This window comes from Heterocephalus glaber, unplaced genomic scaffold (genome assembly GCF_053883595.1).
Source record: "Heterocephalus glaber isolate CG9 unplaced genomic scaffold, H.glaber_assembly_v1.0 deba00001140, whole genome shotgun sequence".
Classification (NCBI taxonomy): Eukaryota; Metazoa; Chordata; class Mammalia; order Rodentia; family Bathyergidae; genus Heterocephalus; species Heterocephalus glaber.
The window spans coordinates 2,617,814-2,637,441 of NW_028258200.1; the positions used below are offsets into that span (position 1 = coordinate 2,617,814).

Consider the following 19,628-nt stretch of genomic DNA (forward strand, 5'->3'; position numbering starts at 1 on the left):
CAGCGCTCTCTCCCTGTCCCTGCCTATCAGCTAGAGCTGGCAGTGACTTGGGCCACCCTCCAGGCCATTGCCTTCAGGACCCAAAGGGTTCCTGCTGAGGCTCTGGAGGTCCAGGACCCATCACCTGCCCAAGGTCACAGGGGAGACCTTGGCAGTGGGGTCAAGGTCAGACTCTGACAGATTCCTGCCTCAAAGCCAGACCAAAGCCTCCCATTCCATGCACCCTCAACAGAATTGGGAAGGTAGCACGCTGGGGTCTGTGGCCCAGGCCCTGAGTTTGTCTGGAGACAAGCTTGTCTCTGTCACCTGCCTTTGCCAGTTAGGACACCAGCACCTGTGACCCAGCTGGACTCTCTTGGGGACATCTCACAGGAGTCCTCACCCACATGTCGTGTGCAGCATTTATACTGGATTGAATTGTGTCCCCAAATTCAAGTTCCCTCAGGGCCTCCAGAGGTGCCTTTATTTGGAAACAGGGCCTTGCAGATGTAATTAAGGATGGAGCCATTTGGGACTAGTGTGGGCCCAGCCTGAGGACTGGTGTCCTTACAGGAAGGGGACATGGGGACAGCTATTCAAAGGCAGAGGTGGGGCTGGAGCCATGGGTCTACAAGCCAGGGAACGCAGGGACCACCGAGCTCGGAGAGGAGCAAGGCTTTCCAACAGAACGGTCTGCCCACACCTTCATTTCAGAGTCCTGGCCTCCGGACCAGTGAATTTTGTTTCTGTTGTTTTAATCATCCAGGTTTTGGTCATGGTGGCCATAGGTGTCCAACACAGTTAACCTTGGAGGGAGATTTTTTTTCTCTTTCTTTTTTTCTGGTACTGGGGATTGAACTCGACCTTGTGCAGGCATGGCAGGTACGGTGCCACTGAGCTAAATCCCTGGCCTGGAGGGAGATTTCGGGTGCTCAGAGAAACCATGCCATGAGCTCCCCACATCTGGGTATGGCTCCCTGAGAACCCACATTAGTGTCCTTCCTTCCTTTCTCCCTCCCTCCCTTCCTTCCTTCCTTCCTTGTGGGGGCAGATCCAGGCTTGGATTTAGGTGTCCCTGGATGACCCCGTTCCTGCATCCCCATCTGTCATGTTGGTCCAAGCACAGACACTTTCTCAGTCCCTGTCAGTCTCCCCAGACAGGAGTCCTTGAAGGCAGGGGCTCTGGGCCTTCCTTGGTCACCCAGGCGTTAGCTGAGGTGGCCATAGGGTGAAGTCCTTCCAGCCATGTGCAGCCACAGCGAGTTGGGTGTGCAAGGTGGGATGGGGTTTGGGTCTGTTCTAAGAACTCCTTCTGCTCCCAGAGTGGCCCTCGAAAGCCAGCGAGGAGGTTTTTCTGGGCCCAGAACGCTGAGCCCTGGGCCAGACATCCTGGGAGAGCCCGGGCGATTTGCATCCAAAAGAGCACTGGCTTCATTGAAATTCTCCTCGCCTGGAGGGAAACAAAACTGGGAAGAAAAGGAAAGTTTTAGCCCTGACCAACTTTGCTACAGAGGAACATTCTGAGCTGCTAAAAATAGGGAGGAAAAGGCGCTGGAATCACCCGGCCCCGCCCCCAAGGCCAGCTCTACCGTCGGAGACGGCTGCCTTTCTTCGCGGATGTCACGCAGCTCTGCAACTGGACGCGAGCACCACCCCAGGGACCCCAGCATGCCGGGCCGCCAAGATGTCCCTCAGGAGACACAGCAGGACAATGGCATGGGGACCGCCAGGGACAACTTGGGAGCCAGGTGAGTCAGGGCTGGATCTCGGCGTCAGGCTACCCGATTCCAGGCTCCTTACTGCTGGGTGAGCCTGGGAAGCCGCTTTTTCTCTGAGCCTTTGCTCAACTGGGAGATGCAAGGAGGGTCTGAGTGAGCCCCAAGATGGAACGAGGGTTCAGGGACACTTGTTCTTTGGAGCACTGCTTGCTGTGGCCAAAGGAGGCTCACCTGAGGAATAGGTCACATCCCAGGAGCTGCATGAAGAAAGAACTTTCCAGTCAATGAGAAGACTTCCCTGTCTCCTTCACAGGGCTTTGATAGACAGGTGAAGGGGGAGCCAGAAGTCCCCACTTCAGCTTGCTGTGTGACCTTGACAAGTCCCCAGCCCTCTTTGGGCTACAGTTTTCCATCTGTCCATGAGAACAGTAACTGTTATGTTCTTTAAACCCTTCTGCCAGATATGTTCTGTGGTTCAAGGAGGCAGATTCACTTTGCAAAGCCCAGTCCCAGTTAGGAGAGAGCTCCTGAGGAGATGGGACAGGCCCAGCCAGGACTCCACAGTCAGCATCAGTGACCATGCCCAGGAGGCCACCGCCTGGAACAGACAGGAAAGAGGCGTCTGTCCAGGATCGTTGGGGTAGCCTTGCGTGGTCAGGCGGGCTGGAAGGTTAAGGAGGAGAGGACACCAACAATGAGGGACGGGAAGTCGGGGTAACTAGAAGGTGCAGTAGGGAAGCCAAGGGAAGTACCAGGGCCTAGGGAGAAAGTATCAGTGTTTGAGCTCCATAAATGTGGCAGCCACTGTCCTCATGAACCACAGGAGGAGAAGTGGGGGAAGGGAGTGAATGTAAGAGATGGAGGGGCCCCATGCAAGGCCTGCCCTGCCTTGCCCTGGGCTCCAAAAGGCCCTGCTATGCCAGGGCGAACTCCATCCCCCCAGAACAGGGGCTTCCCACCCTCAAGACCTCCAGAACAGAAGACCAGCCCCCTGCCCAGCATGGACCTGAGCACAAGAAGATGGGAGCCCCTCTAGGACAGCAGGCCCAGCTCCCCATCCAGAGCAGCTCTGATCTGTTCCGGGTACAGTCATCTACAGATTCAGAGAGCCAAGCATGCTTACCCCAAGATACCTACAGGCAGGCTCAAGGCTCAGGGCTCTTTAGCTGTGGTGCCGCATGCCTGTCATCTCAGATACTGGGGAGACTGGGGCAGGAGGACCACAAGTTTGAGGCCAGCCTGGGCAACTTAGTGAGACCCTGTCTCAAAACAAAAAATAAAAAAGGGCTGGGTATGTGGTGGGTTTGAAGCCCTGGATTCAGGCCCCAGTATCCCTGATTCTTACCCTGCACAGCTCAGCCTTTAAAAGTAAAATTCAAGGGCTGCTGGCTCTCAAGGTCCCATGAGTGAGAGGGCATGTGAGAGTCAGGAGCCTTGGGGAGAAGGTTAGCAGAGGATCCTGTGTGCCCAGCTGGACCCGCTTTGCAGATGCACTGAAGGGTGGTGGCACACAGGCCAAAGCCCAGCCAGCTGCAGGGAGTATGCCCTCCCTGCCCCCACCAAAGGAACACAGGTTCCGGGCTCCAGGGCAGTGAGGGCCGGAGCTCAGGGCGCGGTGCCAGATCGCCCGCCGTCTTATAAGCAACTTTTGAGGAAGGCGTTTAACCCCTCCAGCCTCAATATCACCCATGTGCAAATGGAGAAAAAAGGCCTGAACTCGACACTGCGGAAGGTCCAGTATATCCACCAGCTGGTGTGCATCTCGGGCCTGGTGGCCCCATGGTTTCCTGGACAGACCCCTGTCATCGTCAGGCTGGAGGGCACCTGCCTTGAGCCTCAGGGCTGCTCCTGACTATTCTGAGATTTTGGGCTGGACACCCTCTCTGGGCCTCAGTTTCCCCATATGTCAATGAGGGAGCTGATCCTGCTGTCTCAACCTCCTACGGTAGCTGTGGGGGAAAGAACTTTGATTTTCAGTTGACACGGTTCCAGTCAGAGCAGTTATTACCCTGGCCAACACAGCAATATTCCTGCCACTCCGAGGCCCCTGCAGCCAACCCCAGCAATACAGCTCTAGCTCCAGTCTCTTCCAAAGCATGACAGGACCCCAGCCCAGTGCTGCAGTGGGGCAGTTGAGGGGGAACAGGGAGACTTGGGAGGAGGGTCCATACCCTGACTGCCCACCCAAGTCCCTCTCGTGCCACACTCATCACAGGGCTATTGTTGTGTGGCAGAAGCTGATGTCTGCCAGGCCCAAGCTGGGACTCTGGCACTGCACAGGCACCTGCAAGGCTGTGGCTGCAAAGCACTACTCACCAGGGCACCTGCTGACCATGCTGGGCCCAGGTCTTGCCCTGGATGAGCCCTTGTTGGGGAGACCCCAGCTTCCATAGGCAGAGGAAGCCCATTATGGAATGACAGGGGCTGTCAGATCCGACATGCAAGGCTAGGCCAATCCCTGGGTCTGGAGAGGCAGACACAGCCAGACTGGGAGCAGCTGGGGCCAGGGGAGGAAGCGGGGAGCCCCAGCAGAAGCCAAAGAGCCTGGCTTGGGGGAGGTGAACCTGGCAGTGCTGTATCCAGGCTGGGCTTGGCATGGAGAGGAGGCAGGAGATGCAGGCCCAGGGTACTGCCAGGCTCAGGGAAGGACGCAGGCTCTGAACTGACCACCCTTGCCCTGCAGCTGCTGCCTGCTGCTTCCCCCCAGCTCCGCCTGCCAAAGACAGGGTGTAGCAAGGAGCCCCTGAGAGTCCAGGACAAGGGACAGTCACAGTGTTACAGAAAATAATACCGGAGATGAAATATGAAATATTGTATCTCCCAACCTGTTAACTGTATGATATGCAAGTTCTTAGTCTCTAAAATTTGAAGGATGAGTCGTAGGAACAACAGAGGTTAAGAGTAGGGAGATATTTATTGATAGGAAAGCACCTGAGTGGCAGGAGAGGGACCTGATTGAGTAGCCCTGGGAACCCACTTTACAGAGGAGTTTTATAGGCTGAAACTCATGTGGGTATGACATGGGCCACAGCCATGATCATCCAATAAGATTTCAAGTGTAGTCACTTAGATAATGGTGGTCCAGTTGGGAAACAAGTCACGTAACAAGCGTGGATGGAAAGAAAAAAGATTCACCTAGGAAGTGGTGGGTCCCGGGGTCTCTGGTCACCCACTGGGGTGGTTGATATCTATCTAGACTTCATTAGGCCCAGTGTTTGTTCTTTGAGGAAGTATATAGGCCTGGTCATTTTGTTGTTATCTTGAGGCCTGGTTTTCATCTGGTCGCCGCTGTAGTGTGTTTCACCTTTGTCCTGACTCTCTTGAGGACCTACCCCTATCTGACTGCCTATAATATTTATTTCTACATAACTCATCTGTCTATAATAACAGGAGCTACTGCAAGCCCAGCCAACAGGGCTGCCCCCACAGAGAGGACTTTCCAAGGATGACAGGGAAAGAGTGCCCGTCTCTTGGGTATGCTAGGCCGGGAGGAGCAAGTGTAAGGTGAATGTTACAGGAAGAGTACAGGTGTCCCCTAAGAACATAGAGCGTTCAGGGCCTCTGGTTCTTCAACTCTTTCTTACCACCCGTTTCCCCATGATTTAGAAACATGATTGTTGCTTTTTCTTTTGTGTTTCATGTTTTGGTGTCTCTATTGTTTTTTTCTGTTTCCACAAGGACACATTCATTTACTCAAAATTTTTTTTTTCTCGGGAATAATTATCTCGTATCATTTGAAGGTTAGTAATTCCTTAGGAATGACCTCTCTGTTATAATTAGTAACTTACATACAGCTAACTCAGAATTATTTATTGTTGATTATTGAGGCGCCATGTTAAGCCCTGGAGGATATCCTAGAGTACAAAGCAAATCTCTGCCTTAATGAGTTCACACACCAGCAGAGAAGAGACATTAATAAATAGTTATACCATTTTTTTGTCATGCTGGGGGATCTAACCCACGTCCTCGTGCTCTAGAGTAGCCCTCTGCCCCTGAATTCCACCATAGTTAAACTATGACTGTGATAAGAACCATAAAAGAAGAGAATAAGAGCAAAATACCATCAATGCCCCTGAATTACATACTTAAAATGGTTAAAATGCCAATTCTCATATATATTTTACCACAATAAAAAAATATTCTTTAAATGCTGTTTTTTTGTTGGGCATGGTGGTGCATGCCTGTAATCCCAGCACTTAGGAGGCAGAGGCAGGAGGATCGCCACAAGTTCGAGGCTAGCCTGGGCTACACAGGGCCAGCCTGAACTACAAAGAGAAACCCTGTCTCAAGAGACCTAAATAAATAAAAATTTTTTAAATGTTGAGGTTTTTTTTTTGGTACCGAGGATTGAACTCAGGACCTTGCACTTGCGAGGCAAGCAGGGGAACCACTGAACTAAATCCCCAGTCTGGGTTTTTTTAAATTATGGAGGAAGTGCATCAGCTATCTGCCTTGGTACTGGGAGTTAAAGAAGACTCCCCTGGGAAAGTATACTCAAACAGAGACCTGAAAGATAAGTAGGAGTTGGTAAAGGGAAAAGCTTTGTAGGAATACAAGCACTGCAAGTGCAAAGGCTCTGGGGTAGGAAGGAGCTTATAGGATTCCAGGAACTGAAAGGCCAGTGGGAACAGCACCAATAGGGTGGTGTTAGAAGAGCTACAGGAAGTAAGGGCATTGGTGCCAGGAGCCAGACAGAGGGCAGGACACATCCAAGAAGTCAGAGTTCCTAGGTGAACTAGGCCTGGCCTCAGACATTGCATACAGATGTAGAATCTTCAGGATGTGGGTCAGCCCAGGTTGGCTCTGGGTCCAAACTCCAGGACCCTGAGTTGTTAGCTGGGATGCAGAGACTACTGGTGTCAGGATCTGGGACCCGAAGTAGTCACTATCTACAGGCAAGCACTGCTGGGTGGCAGACTCCCAGGCTAGAAGTTTTCAGGTCACAGACGCCTCTGTTACGACACCCACATATTGTCAGTCCACTCTGACCCGAACACCTCTGAAGAAGGGAGGCTGCTGCCCACACTCCATCCTGCACAGGCAGTTTCATCTGGGGACAATGGGGTGAGAGGAAGTCCTGTCTCACGCTGGGTCCCCAAGACCTCGTGGTTTCGAGACCTCCGGCTCTGACCTCAGACAGCATGTAAGGAGCGCCTGAGAACAGGGCGCAGGGAGCTGTAAAGGTCTCGACCATGGGAAGGACACCTGGATCTTGCTCAGACTCTAGCCTGAGAAGTTGTGAACTGATTTTACGCCTGTAGGTTCTAAAAGACAGTCAGGTTTTTATTAATGGAGGTAAATGGATCATATATTGAAACATACACCTATTACAAGTATAACTTGATGAAATTTTTTTTTTTGTACTGGGGATCAAATTCAGAACTTTGCACTTGTAAGGCAGGCACAGTGCCACTGAGCTAAATCCCCGGCCCAAGAAATTTGATAGTGTTATAGACAAATGCTTTATGCTTTATGCTTACAACTTTTTTTTTTTTGTACTGGGGATCAAACTCAGGACCTTGTACTTTCGAGGCAAGTGGCAGCAGCACTGAGCTAAATCCCTGGCCTCATTTTTTTTTTTTTTGGTACCAGGGATCAAACTCCGGTCCTTGCACTTGCGCAGCAGGCAGCGAAACCACTGAGCTAAATCCCCGGCCCCCTGGCCCCATTTTTGATAAATGTATACACACATGTAAATGTACAACCCAATCAAGATATAGGCCATTTTATCACCAGGAAGCCCCTCAGGCCCACTCTTCTCCCTTAGGCTGCCCCGGCTTGAGCAGTCATGGTCTGGCTGCTCTTGAATGTCACATGACACCATCTTGAATTCCTCTGTGTATGGCTCATCTCATTCATTATATTTGTGAGGCCACTCACACTGTTAGTGTCGCAATGGCCCACGCTTCACAGTTTAGATTTCCATCGTGTGGCCACACCACTGTGTCACCCACTATCCTGTTGAGAGGCATTTGTGTCCTTTCCTGTTCCAGCGAGTGTCCGCCTGATCGCCCTCCACCCTCTTTGAGAATAAGTGAGATTGTATAGGTGTGTGATTGGATGTGGGCCCACCTGGGTGCTCCAGAATGCTCTTCCTACTTCAGCATCCTTAATCATCTGCCAAGTTCTTCCCCTGCCCCACTCCTCCTATCCACAGCATCCCAGAGACATGGGTGACTTTCAGGGATGTTTCCATTTATTAGGCCGGCTGTGGCTGGAGACCTTTGCTCTTTGCCACAGGCCTCAGTAGGCTGCTTGAGTGTCCTCATAGCACAGCAGCTGGGGACAGGACAGGGGCATGTGTCTTCTTTGCTCAGCCACCTGCACCTGGTTGGGGGTTGGGAAGGCTCAACAAGCTAGGGATGGGGAGCCAGGGTTTTAACTCAGTGGTGCCACCACCTGCCTTGCAAGTGCAAGGTCCTGTGTTCAATCCCCAATACCAAAAAAAAAAAAGGCACGGGGTCCGGAGGGAGCATCAGTGTCTGCTTCCTGCGGTTTCCCCGTAAGATCTTCAGCTTCACGCCTCTCAGAGGGTGGGTCGAGGACCCAAAACACATGCATCCTGACACAGCCGCACAGCACTGCGTCACCTTTCATGGCTTCACCTTGGAAGCCACATGGCGGGACCACCCCTATGTAGTGAGTTTTAGAGTCCAGTCACCTGGCCGGTGTCTCTTGGAGGTGGGGAGCTGCACTCCATGGCGTGGATGGAAGGAGTGTTCAGGACCTGACTATACAGCCCTGCCCAGCTCACCGGAGACAAAGCCTCCTCCCAGCTCTCTGTGATGGAAACGTTATGTTTCACTTTGATTTTTTTGGTACCGGGGATTGAACTCGGGACCTTGTGCTTGTGAAGCAGGCAGCAGAACCACTGAGCTGAACCCCTGGCCCTGTTTCACTTTGTTTTTAAAAGATATATTCATTGGGAGAGAATTCTGGCTTGAGTTTATTTATTTTAGCATTTTCAAATATTTTGTTCTGATGTCTTTGAATCTGCATTGTTTCTTATGAAAAGTCGGTGCTTTTTCTTTTCTTTTCTCAGTCATTGTTTCTCTGTTTCCTTTTATATAATGTGCCCTTTTCATCCTACCCCTCCCCAGATGTGGCTGCTTTTAAAATATCTTTATCTTTAATTTCCAGCACTTTGGTTATAATAGATTTAAGCATTTTTAATTCAGCTGATGTTCTGTGATCTGTAATTTCTAGATTTCCGTGTGTAACTTGTGTATTGATGTTTTTCACCCAATTTGAAAAAGACATCATTTCTTCAAATATCCTCTTCTGCCCCGTTCTCTCTTGCCTCTCCTTAGGGTCTCCAAATAAAAATTTGCATTAGATCATTTGACCTTGCTTCATAGATCCCTGTGGCTCTAGTCATTTTTTTAAAAATATAACATCCTATGTACATGGGGTGTAGTGGCACACACCTGTAACCCCAGCACCTGAGAGAGGCTGGGGCAGGAGGATTGCCAAAAGTTTGAGGCCAGCCTGGGCTACATAATGAGTTTAAGGCCAACCTGAACCACATAGTGAGATCCTGTCTCAAAAAACATAAATAAGGGCCGGGAATTTAGCTCAGTGATTTCGCCGCCTGCTGCGCAAGTGCAAGGATCCGAGTTCGATCCCTGACACACACACACAAATAAATAAATAACAAACAAACCATCTTTATTGAGCTATAACTCATATATCATAAAACTCATTAAACTATACAATTTAATGGTTTTTAGTATATTCACAGAAATGTGTGACCATCATAAACCCTATTTTATTGTATTTTACTTTATTTTTGCAGTGCTGGGGATGGAACCCAGGGACTCACATATGTTAGGCAAGTGCTCTACCCCTGAGCTACACTCTCAGTCCCTACAACCAATTTCAGAACATTTTCATCCTCCCATAAAAATCCCCATAACCTTAGCAGCGACTTTCCACCTCTCCTCAGTGTCCCTAGCCTAGGAGACCACACCTTACTTTCTATCTCTGCAGATTCACCTCCTCTGGACATTTGTCTACATGGGCTGACATTTTGGCACTGTAGCTGGCTCCCTCCACTTTTTGAGTATGTTCACAGTTTACCCATGCTGCAGCGAGTGTCCGTGCTTCGTCCCTTGGCTGGCAGGATAATATCCTACTTGTTAACTTGTTCATCTGCTGACAGGCACTTGGGTTGCTTTCGCTCTGGCTTTTATGGATTGTGCTGCTACGAACACTTAGGTAGACATTGTTGTGTGGACATGTTTTTGTTTTCCCTGGGTGCAGGACTGGGAGTAGGATTGTTGGGTCACACACTCAACGCATTACCCTCTGAGGCACTGCCAGACAGCTTTACTCCCACCAGTACTGAATGAGTTCCAAGCTCTTCATGCCTCTGCCAGTGCTGTTATCTTTGATTGTAGCAATCCTAGCAGATGTGAAGCATTATTGTGCTCTTGACTTCTATTTCCTGATGGCTGATAGTGTTGGGCAACTTTTAAAGTGCTTGTTGCCCATCTGCATCTCCCCTGGGCCAACTCTATCTTTATCTTCATGTGTCCCTCTCCTCCCCATGAGGCGAGGATGGTGGCCTTCAGTGACCTTGAGTGTATCTTTGTGCATTGACCTTCAACTCCATGGTCTCTAAGCCACACGCACTGTGCTCGCCTCTACCCCTGGGGCCCATTGAGCACCTGGCCCACCGGAGGTGGAAAATCAGTATGCACGGGAGGAAGGAGGAACTTTGGCAGCTGTCAGTCACTGGAACAGGGAGAGGTCACTTCTAACTCTGGAAATAATTAATATTTCATATTTCCTACCAAATAAATATGTGTTAAAAAGCAATATCCTGCATGCTTGGTCCCCTGGAGGGGATCAACCAGGGCAATTCTCAGAGGAGAAAGCATGACCCTGCCTGTGCAGGCAGCTGGTGGACTCTGCAGGGAGATGGGAAGAAGGTCCCAGGTTTCCTAAGTCCTTAACAATATGGAAACTACACCAAGAGTGACCATCAAGCCACCCAGAGAACTGGCAATCGGTGTGGGATTCCTGCCAGCCCCAAAGTGAGGACATTTCTACTGCCATTGCCTGCCACATCCAGCACCAGTGCTAGGTCCAGTCATGAACGCTGATCATCCCTTACTATGGGTGCAGCAGGAGGAGGAAAGGTCAGGGAGTGGTCTCACTAGGGCTGGCAGCATTTACAAAGGTGGAGCTTCAAGCCCCCTCAGGAGCCAGAAGCGGCAAGGGGCCTGTGGGTGCAGAATGCACAGGTGGGGTGAGGGTGGGCTCCCACAGCTCTCGAGCATTGCAGGACGGAACAGCCTGGTGTCTGGAAGCGGCAATGGGCAGGGAAAGTCCTTTCTTTATACCGGAACTTGGTGAGGGGCAGGATTCTCTCAGAGTTATGCTGGGGCATTGCCCCTTTCCAGGTTGTTGTGACAATCGGCTATCATCTGCTGTAAGACCAGGGCACAAAATCACTGTCCACAGGGTAGCATCTGACCCAGGCTCAAAGGCGGGGGCATGTGGCTCAGGAGTGCTTGCTTGCCTGGCATGCCCAAGGCCCTGGGTTCTATCCCCGGTCCCCAGAAAACAAATTAAGGGCTTAAAATTCCTCCTTAACACCAGCAGGGGCAGCCTCCACAGTGGCCTCCCTTTTCTTGCCTCATCCAACCCCACTTGCCTTCAAGGCAGTTTGGGGTTTGGAGTTGTGACTTGTGAGCCATAGTTAAAGGGACAGGCCAACTCCCCAGGGGGATAGGAGACAGGCACCCAGGGGCACCCACAGGGAGCTCTGGTGTGTAGGAGGGACATGAGACACAGGGTGGGTGGCAAGGGGCTCTTCAGGGAGCAGCGGCCCAAGATTTAGAAGACTCTGTGGGCTCAGCTGCTCAGCAAGCCTGCTAGTGCCTGTGCACAGGAGGAAGGGCTGTGGGGATTCTGTCATGGTGAATGGGGTCCAAGGTTTAACACTGAGCAAGGCTGGAGCTCTCCAGGCCCCCATCACTGCCTCTGGAAAATGAGACTCTAATGAAACCTGCACGACAGGACACTAGAAGCCACACATGTGACGGTGTGTGTGCTTATTAGTGAACTATAAACAAGGCACACGAAGCCCAGCCTCCCGCCCAGCCTCCGGCCCACCTGGCTCCCAGGTACAAGGCCTCACAGTGGCAGCAATCACACCTGAGGCCGTCAGAGATGATGGGCAGCAAGCCGCCTCTCCTACTGAACCAGCAGGTCCCTATCCTGCCTCCCGCCCTATTATGTAAGAGACCATGGGTGGGCAGCTGGAGCTGGTGCCAGGTGGGTCAGAGGTACCCAGGGCCACACCTCGCCAGCAGCCCCAGGCGGGCTGGGGCGTGTCCCCACTTCTGCCCAGCCTCCCTCTTGTCACCTGAGACCTGGGGCACCGAACAGATCCCAGATTCACCATGCCTTAGCTGCAGGACCAAGGGGCTCACCGGCTCACCAGCCCAGAACTCACCAGGCACAAGCAGGGGGTAGCCGGACCTCTGGGGCAGGACCTCTGCCATGAGTCTCCTGAGGAGGAAGGCAAGCCAGGCATCAGGACCAGGAGAGAGCAGCCAGAGGCCTGGTCAGTGAGGTGAGGCTGCCCCTAAGACCAGAAAGAAGGGGAAAGGTGCATGGGGTCTGCTGGGCAAGGTTGTGGGGGGTCCGCGTGGAGTCAGACTATACTGTTGCTATGGGGGGCAGCAGTGTGGATACAGGGGGGAACCTTGTGGCCAGGACCGTGGGGTCTGGAGGAGCCAACCTGCTTCTCTTTGGGGTTTGGGATGGGTAGGTATCAGGCTACGCCCTGTGTGCGGCACATTCTGGGCTGGGGGATAGGGGACAAGTCTCCCTTTGCCCTGGCAGGGAGGTGAGGGCTTGAAGCAGCAGAGAGGGCAGAAGGCTGTGGTCAGAGGCTTTGTGAATCTGATGCATTTGCTCATCCTGGTGAGCAATGGCCCTGGGAAGGAGAGCCCAGAGCCTCAACAAGGCAGCTGCCTCCTATTCTGGATCTGATTGTCTGGGCTGACTCGTGGGTTTACAAGCAAGAAATCAGTCAGGTGCCCGCCCAGGGGCTGTGAGTCAGCCCAAAAGCAAGGCGCTGCTGCGCCCCCAGGCTGGCTGTGACTCACCTGTGTCTCTGTTGCAGGGCAGTGTGGCCTCCTTGTTCACTGGGGCTGCTGTGGCTCTCCGGGGACGGTGACTCGTGCACCCCTGAGGCTTTCACTCTCTCCCTGGTGAGCTCGTGGGGTGCAGCCCCCCAAAGGGACCATGCCCGAGATGCTTCTGCTCAGGCCCGCCAGCCTCCTCCTCAGGACTGTGTAAGAACCAGGGACCCATGTCTCCCAGGGGGAGTGCCGAGCACAGCACCCAGGCCCCCAGACTTGGGTGTGAGGTTTGTCACTCTGCTCTGTCATCCCCGAATCTCAACCAAGAGTTTTCTTGTTCCTCAAAAGATAGCGCGGCAGCCGTAATGATGAGAGCTGACCATGCACTAAGCCACTGCTCACCTGTCATCTCAGAGAGCACAGGACGGAGGCAGGAGCCAGGGCTCACAGAGGTTTGGTGACCCAGCTGGTCACACAACCTGTTAGTGACTCGGACCCAGGGGGGCAGACTCTGGTGAGCCTCAGTGCCAGACTGATTCACAAATACATTCACTGAGCAGTTGCTGCATGCTGACCGGTGTCACAGCTGCGAGGATGGCAGGGAAAGAAGGGCCAGAAATAGATGGGAGGGGAGACCCTCATGCAGGATGTGAAAAGAAGGCTCTCCTCCACTCACGCAACACAGAGAGTGACACCTTGAGATGTGGCCACTGCAACAGTGAGGACAGCACTGAACAAAGCTCCCCAGAGATGTCCAAACCAGGGGCAGCCTTCAGAGCCCCCCCCACCCCCCCCAAGCTTGTCAGGGAAATTCAGGAAGGCTTCCTGACAGAGGGTGGAAGGAAGCTGGGAGGCGGCGGCAGACAGGAGAGAGAGGCCAGTGGGTGGGGAGATGGCTGAGAGAAAGATGGGGTGCAGGCCTCCCACCCCACCCTGGTGCATTCGAGCAGGCCTTGGCTTCTTGCTGCTGGGAGGCCCTGGAGAAGTGGGGTCGATTCACTTCTGTGGAGGACAGTGAGGCGAGGAGGACATATTCCTGTGCGTTGTGGCGAAATAAAGGGGGCCCCCTTTCAGGGCTTTCCTCCTCCTCCCAGGAGTTCAGAACCCACAGTCTGCTGCGCTCTCCCACCCTTGCTGCTACTTTATTACTTGGGGTGCCATCCTCCTCGGGGACAACTGCATTCCAGGTGTATAATTTTCCAGAATGACAGGAATGAAATGTTCATCACCTTGAGTGGCTCCTTATGGTCACAAAGACAGGAATCTCGCCTCACCTGCTAGGGTCATTCACGGGCCTCTGCTTCCCAAATCAGGAATTGATGACCACAGAGCAGGGCTGTGAGGACACTGGGATGGATTCAGTGATGGGCTCGGTTCCTTTCTGGACGTCTCTGACTTTGCCTGCCATTTTAACAAGCTTGGTTGTCCTGTTTCCTGTTCTGCTTCGAGAACAAACTTCGAGTGGGTGGGAGACAATTGCTAGAAGCAGCACACTGGCAGGAAGGCTGCCGGTGAAGCAGGAAAGGAATAAAGACTGAAACAGCCTGGCCCACAGCAGTGACAAAGTGTAAGGAGGAACACAGGGTTCTAGCTGCAATGTGCTTTGGATTAGCACTTTTCTAATTTAGGTGATGTTCCCTTAAAGGGACTCAGTGTCTAGCAAGGGGAAGAGCAAGTTTCATTTAGGAAATTTGGTTTTGACTTTCTCTTAATCAGGTGCTGCAAATTCTTTGAGCAGAGGGTGCAGAATTAAGACCCTTCTGTGGGCCAACTGCAGGGATAAGTGAGGTGTCAGAGCAAGTACTGCGGGTAGCAGGTCCCCACTTCCTGGAAGGAGGGAGACAGTGGGTCCAGGCTGCTGGACAAGAACCATGTCCAGAAGATGCTTCCACCTCCTGGCCCCATAAACAGGTTAGGAACCCTAATCACCGAGGTGTGTGAGCTTGGCCCGGGCTTCCTGGCTTCCTCTGCCACTGGCTTTTCATATTTTCTCTGTGTTGAGCTATTTAAAAGCCAGAGCCAGTTTACACAAAGTTAATTAGGTAGGGAAATGCTCCCTTACCTTTCCTGGTGAGGATTTACCAACAGCCCTGTTTGTAGGAGGTGGTTAGGATGGGGGAGATTACAGCCTGAATAATTTGGGGGTGACTTCCAGCTGATGGCCCTGAGCCTGGAGTTCTCCTGGTCCCATCTTGGAGGACCCAGGCTGAGCTCATGTGAGGACACCAACCAGGGTCATGGTCCCTCCTCATGTGCGTGGCCCTTTGTCGCCTGTTGTTGCCAGAGCTCAGTGCTGTGGTAATATTCCCAGTCTCCTCTATCCCCAGGTGGGGACTGCTTCTCCCTGACAATCCTGGGGAGTAGTGGCACTACCCAGTGACCCAAAGTCTGCAGGTTCCAGAGTGGTCCGAAACCTCCCAGCATAGCAGACCCCAGAAGCGCACTTGGCCATCTTCCTCTGCTGTAGGTTGCCATATCAAGAGAGGCTGCCCTAGCTCTGTGGTCCAGACCAGAAGGGGGCTGCCCCAGTCCCCACACAACCCCCTTCCCACTCTCTTTATCACCTCCTTTTATGTCTTTTGCTTTAAAACCTATCCCAGGTTCTTAAGCAGACTGCTGCCAGGTGGGCCTGGGCCAGGGTGTGTTCGAAAACTTAGTTTGAACCTGCGGTACCAGCAAGGAGTAAGGCCGAATGTACAAAGCAGGTAAGTGGCCCAGCCACCTGGGAACTGGGCAGGGACAGGGCCAACCCCACCCTGACAGATGGGACTCCCTGGAGCCAGGTTACCCACTGCACAACTCCAGTGGGCTCTGTTTACATGGCTGATGACTACATATGTGTCCCTGGAGTTGTGCAACCTTGCAGCCTGGTACAGTCCTGAGGTGTGTGCTGAAATCAACCCACTCATCACCCAGGAGGCTGAGGTGTGGCCAGGTAAACCTTGAGGTACTGATGGACATCCAGGAGCCCTGGAAGGGGGCAGGATCTGGGGCAGAGGTGAAAGCCTGTGCCTGTTTAGATGCAGCCCAGGAACTGTCCAGGAGGCCTCCACTAGGGGCTGCATGATCCCCTGAGAGCCCTCGGTGGGACCCCAGGTGCAGTCTGACTTTTCCAGCATGGCCTGGACCGGTGGGCATGGGGAGTAAGGAGGAGCTTTTCCAATCCCAAAGCCCTCATGCTCCTTGGTGGGGCTCAGACTCCCCTAATGGCAGACCCAACACTGTCCTTGTCCTGATGGGCTCAGAGATAGGCATGGACTTGCCCAAGGCCACACAGCAAGCCAAATGTAGCAGAGCTGAGTTCATTTCCCAGGAATCCCTAGAGGCTGTGGGGGGCTGGGGCAGGGTGGATTGGCTCAATAGGACCTGAGGTCCTGTCCCCTGGCCCTCTGGGAGCCCTCTGTAGATGCCCTGGGGGACTGCAGGAGGCAGTGATACCAGTGTCACCCTGGGGTGCTGAGCTGCCTGCTGGGCCAGCATATTCCAACCTGTTCTCTGCCAGCTCCCAGACTGACGGACAGACACTCTCCAAAGAGTCCCTGAGCCATGGTCTCCAGCTCTCAGCCCCAGAGAAGCCCCAGGACACGCGGCTGGACTGTCCAGGTGAGCAGCAGGGCTGCAGGGTGTGCAGGGGTGGGTGGAGCTGTGCCAGATGCTGGGGCACTTGGGTCACAGTGCAGAACCCTGGGACCCCCATGGAGATCCTGCCACTCTCCAGCTCCCAGGGGTGCCTTCCGCCATCCCTGTTGACCTCCATGGCTACCATCCGGGCCAGATGTGCCAAAGACAGTGGGGGAAGAGTTCAGGAAGTGTGGGAAGGAGCAAGACCAGAGATGGGGTGCCAATTGGACCTCATCCTGATCAGGCCCTGGTGCCCCACTGAGTTGGCCTTGGGCGTGTTGGCCAAGGTACCTGGGCACAGGGCAGAGGCATTGAGGCCAGCGGTGTTTATCTTGGAGGCTGGAGACTCTCAAGCAGCCTTCCATTCAGATAACGCACATCTGAGAATGCAGAGCTATCAGAGCCATGATGATAATAATAATAATGAACATTTGTTCACTTTCACTGGCCACAGAGCAATACTGTAGCACAAACAGAATCTTTAAAAAAAGAAACAACAGCAGCTCAGAAGTCCACTGCCCCCATCATCTGTGCTCTCTGTTGACCTCACTCTGCCCCTCTCCAGGCACCTCTGGGGGCTAAGAGCATGCCCTTTTGCTGGTCTTCCAGGCTGTGACATCCCACCTACCAGGACCCCCAGGGCCACCCACTCCTGGGCCTCTGGCTGGGAGGGGTCGGAGGAAGCCCAGTTGCCTTTGGGTGGCTGTGTGTAAGCTGGCTGGGTATTTTACAGGCTGGCCTTCTGGGTGTTTCACAGGGTGGTCTCCGTGTGTCTTATTGGATGGTCTCTGGGTACCATATAGGACGGCCTCTGGTTATTTTATAGGATAGCCTCCTGTATCTTTTGGCATGGCCTCCAGTATCTTATGGGATTGCCTCCTGCGTCTTGTGGGATGGCCTCCTGTGTTGTATAAGATGGTGTCTGTTTGGCTACACCTGTGTTTCCCTCATGCTTAGGGGCTGTGTGTTTGGAGAAGTGGGTGATTATGTTCACAGCAAGATCAGCTGGGAGGAAGCAGCAAAGAGGATGAGGCCAGAACCAGAGCACAGGCTCTGAGTTCCCTTTTCTTGTGATTTCTTCTGACTGGGGTTTCCTGGCTCCCAGTGGACAAGGACAGGAACCAGGATTTCTTTGGTCTGTTCCAAGCCTTGTCTCAGGTCACTATGTCCATTCTCAGTGGAGAAACTGAGGCACGAGAGAGCTTCAGGATGAAGGGAGGTACAGTCAGGGGTCAAGCACAGCATCTCCAGGCTGCAGGGCTCCTTGAAGGCCAAATGCCAGGCTCCCAACCCCTAGGCTTGCCACTCCCCTCAAACAAGCTGCCCCTAGGCTGGTGTCTCTAATGGCCTTGTCAGGAGTCTGGCCTGGGGGTCTCCGAGAGGACATGGCCTTTCCTGCCCTCCTTAGGGGATAGAGGCAGGAGCTGGGCCAGAGAGGACCCCTGGCCCTGGAGAATGGTCAGCAGAACCAGGCAGCCCCACACCTGTCCCTCTGACCATGATGCCCCAACAATTTAGGCCACTAGGGCTCGGCCCCTGGCCTTCTGATGGTTTCCCTGAGAGACTTGAAGGGCAACATCAGCACCTGGGGACCTGGGCACAGCAGAGACCCAGGCAGGAAGGCTGAGTGTGGGCATGATGGCATTGTACTCTCCCTCTCCGTTTAAGGCCCTGTGGGCCACAGCTACTTGACCTCAGTCACTGTTACCCAGCAGTGAGTACAGGCACGGGGGCAGGCGCAGGCTCGGGCTCTGGCAGGGTCCCCCAGAGCAGGTCCCATCCGAGGGCCTGGAGTAGTGTCCCCTAAGGAGCTGGAGACCAGGGGTGCTGAGCCAGATGAGCCTGTCCCGCCCTCCAGTATCTTTCAGTCTGCAGGCAGATGGGCACGGGGCAAGGGCACAGATGGGCAGAGGAGGGAGGCCTGGTCACTGGAGGAAGGGGACCCACCCCCGTGCTGCCCTCTGAGCTTTGAGCCCTTGGGCCTAGCCATGAAATGCATGGTCCACCCTTGAGAACTCCCCACCAAGGTCTGGTGATGAGAAGTAATGACACTGTTGGAAGGGGTGACTTGGAGCAGGGACAGCAGGGGGCTCTTCTGCAAAGCCTTTCCCTACTTCCCCATGAGGACTGGGGGCACCTGTGAGACTGCAGGGCCTGACAGTCCCTCCCCACAGAGCTCCCCTGCAGAAGAGCACTGCACTGTCACCATGGCTGTGCCTCAGGCTAAGGGACTTCCATGGATTCTCTCACGTTGTCTCTTCACAGCAGCTGGGAAGAAAGCACATTTATTGCTTCCGTTTGAGAGAGGAGCAGAGTTCTGGGAGGTCATGATCTTCTCTGAGTCACACAGCCCATGAGAGATGAAGCTCTTTAACCAGCTTTCCTTACTCCTTGGGACCTGGGCTGTTTTGTCATAGTAGGGTCCCCTGTAGGTCTGGACAGCCCCAGCCTCCCCTCTACCTGCAGGAATGAGGATTCACCTGGGAGCTCTCAGAAGCTGCCTGGGCCCCCAGAGGGTCCCTGCACTCCAGTCCCCAGTCTGCACCCTGAGCAGCCCCAGCTGGAGAAGGGAGGCTGGGGAGTAGCTGTGGGCAGAGCTGATGGTGGTACAGGCCAGGGCCAGCCCCGCCCCACACCCCTAGGAGCCTCACACCTGGGAGCTCTGAGCTAGGGACTGAAGCATTCACTGGCTCCTGTTGTCCCTTGCACTTGCCTCTGTGGCCCCAGGCCATATGTGGTATATGGGCTGTAACAGAGGAACAGGATGCCCCCCACCCCAGGGAGCTCAGTGAGAGGCTCAGAAGGGGGCCAGAGGACAGCCCCAGGCAGAGGATACCCTGTCCTTTCTGCCTCTGTAGGTTAGGACTGGAAACACTGGAGGTGGCTCCTCACCTGTACAGTGGGACAGATGCAGAAAAGGGGACCTCTAGGGGCTCCCGGGATCAAGATCCCCCCTACCTGGACATCCACAGCTCATGCCTGATGTCCCCACCTGCTGTCCCCTCAGGGCCTGCCTGTGCAGGATGGGTGTGGCCATGCCTCCTGGACTTCATCCTCCCCAGCAGTGGGGACTCTACTTCCTCCTGTGCGTCCCCCTGGGCACCCACACAGGCAGCTGCAGCCCTCTTCGTGCTCTGTCCAGGCCTGAACAAGTGGGATCTTGGGTGCAGGCCCCAGAGCTAGGATAGTGACCTGGAGGGTCCCAAAAGGT

The 19,628-nt window shown here is 53.6% G+C and overlaps 1 protein-coding gene across 6 annotated transcripts in view; it reads left to right on the top strand.

The window, feature by feature from the left end:
* The first annotated feature begins 1,478 nt into the window (after positions 1 to 1,478).
* The window catches only part of Acsbg1 (acyl-CoA synthetase bubblegum family member 1), a 43,150-nt gene continuing 25,000 nt past the window's right edge, over positions 1,479 to 19,628 (top strand). Inside the window, exons 1-4 of one of the 6 annotated variants that reach the window (XM_021250060.2) lie at positions 12,095 to 12,282; positions 12,838 to 13,009; positions 15,397 to 15,501; positions 16,299 to 16,399. In XM_021250060.2, the coding sequence (XP_021105719.1) occupies positions 12,960 to 13,009; positions 15,397 to 15,501; positions 16,299 to 16,399 (256 nt within the window). In that variant the 5' untranslated portion in view covers positions 12,095 to 12,282; positions 12,838 to 12,959. Of the gene's footprint in view, positions 1,728 to 12,094; positions 12,283 to 12,837; positions 13,010 to 14,554; positions 14,708 to 15,123; positions 15,260 to 15,396; positions 15,502 to 16,298; positions 16,400 to 19,628 lie in introns of those variants that run through there. The other 5 variants (XM_087210286.1, XM_004872106.3, XM_087210287.1 and 2 more) reach the window with 5 other exon arrangements.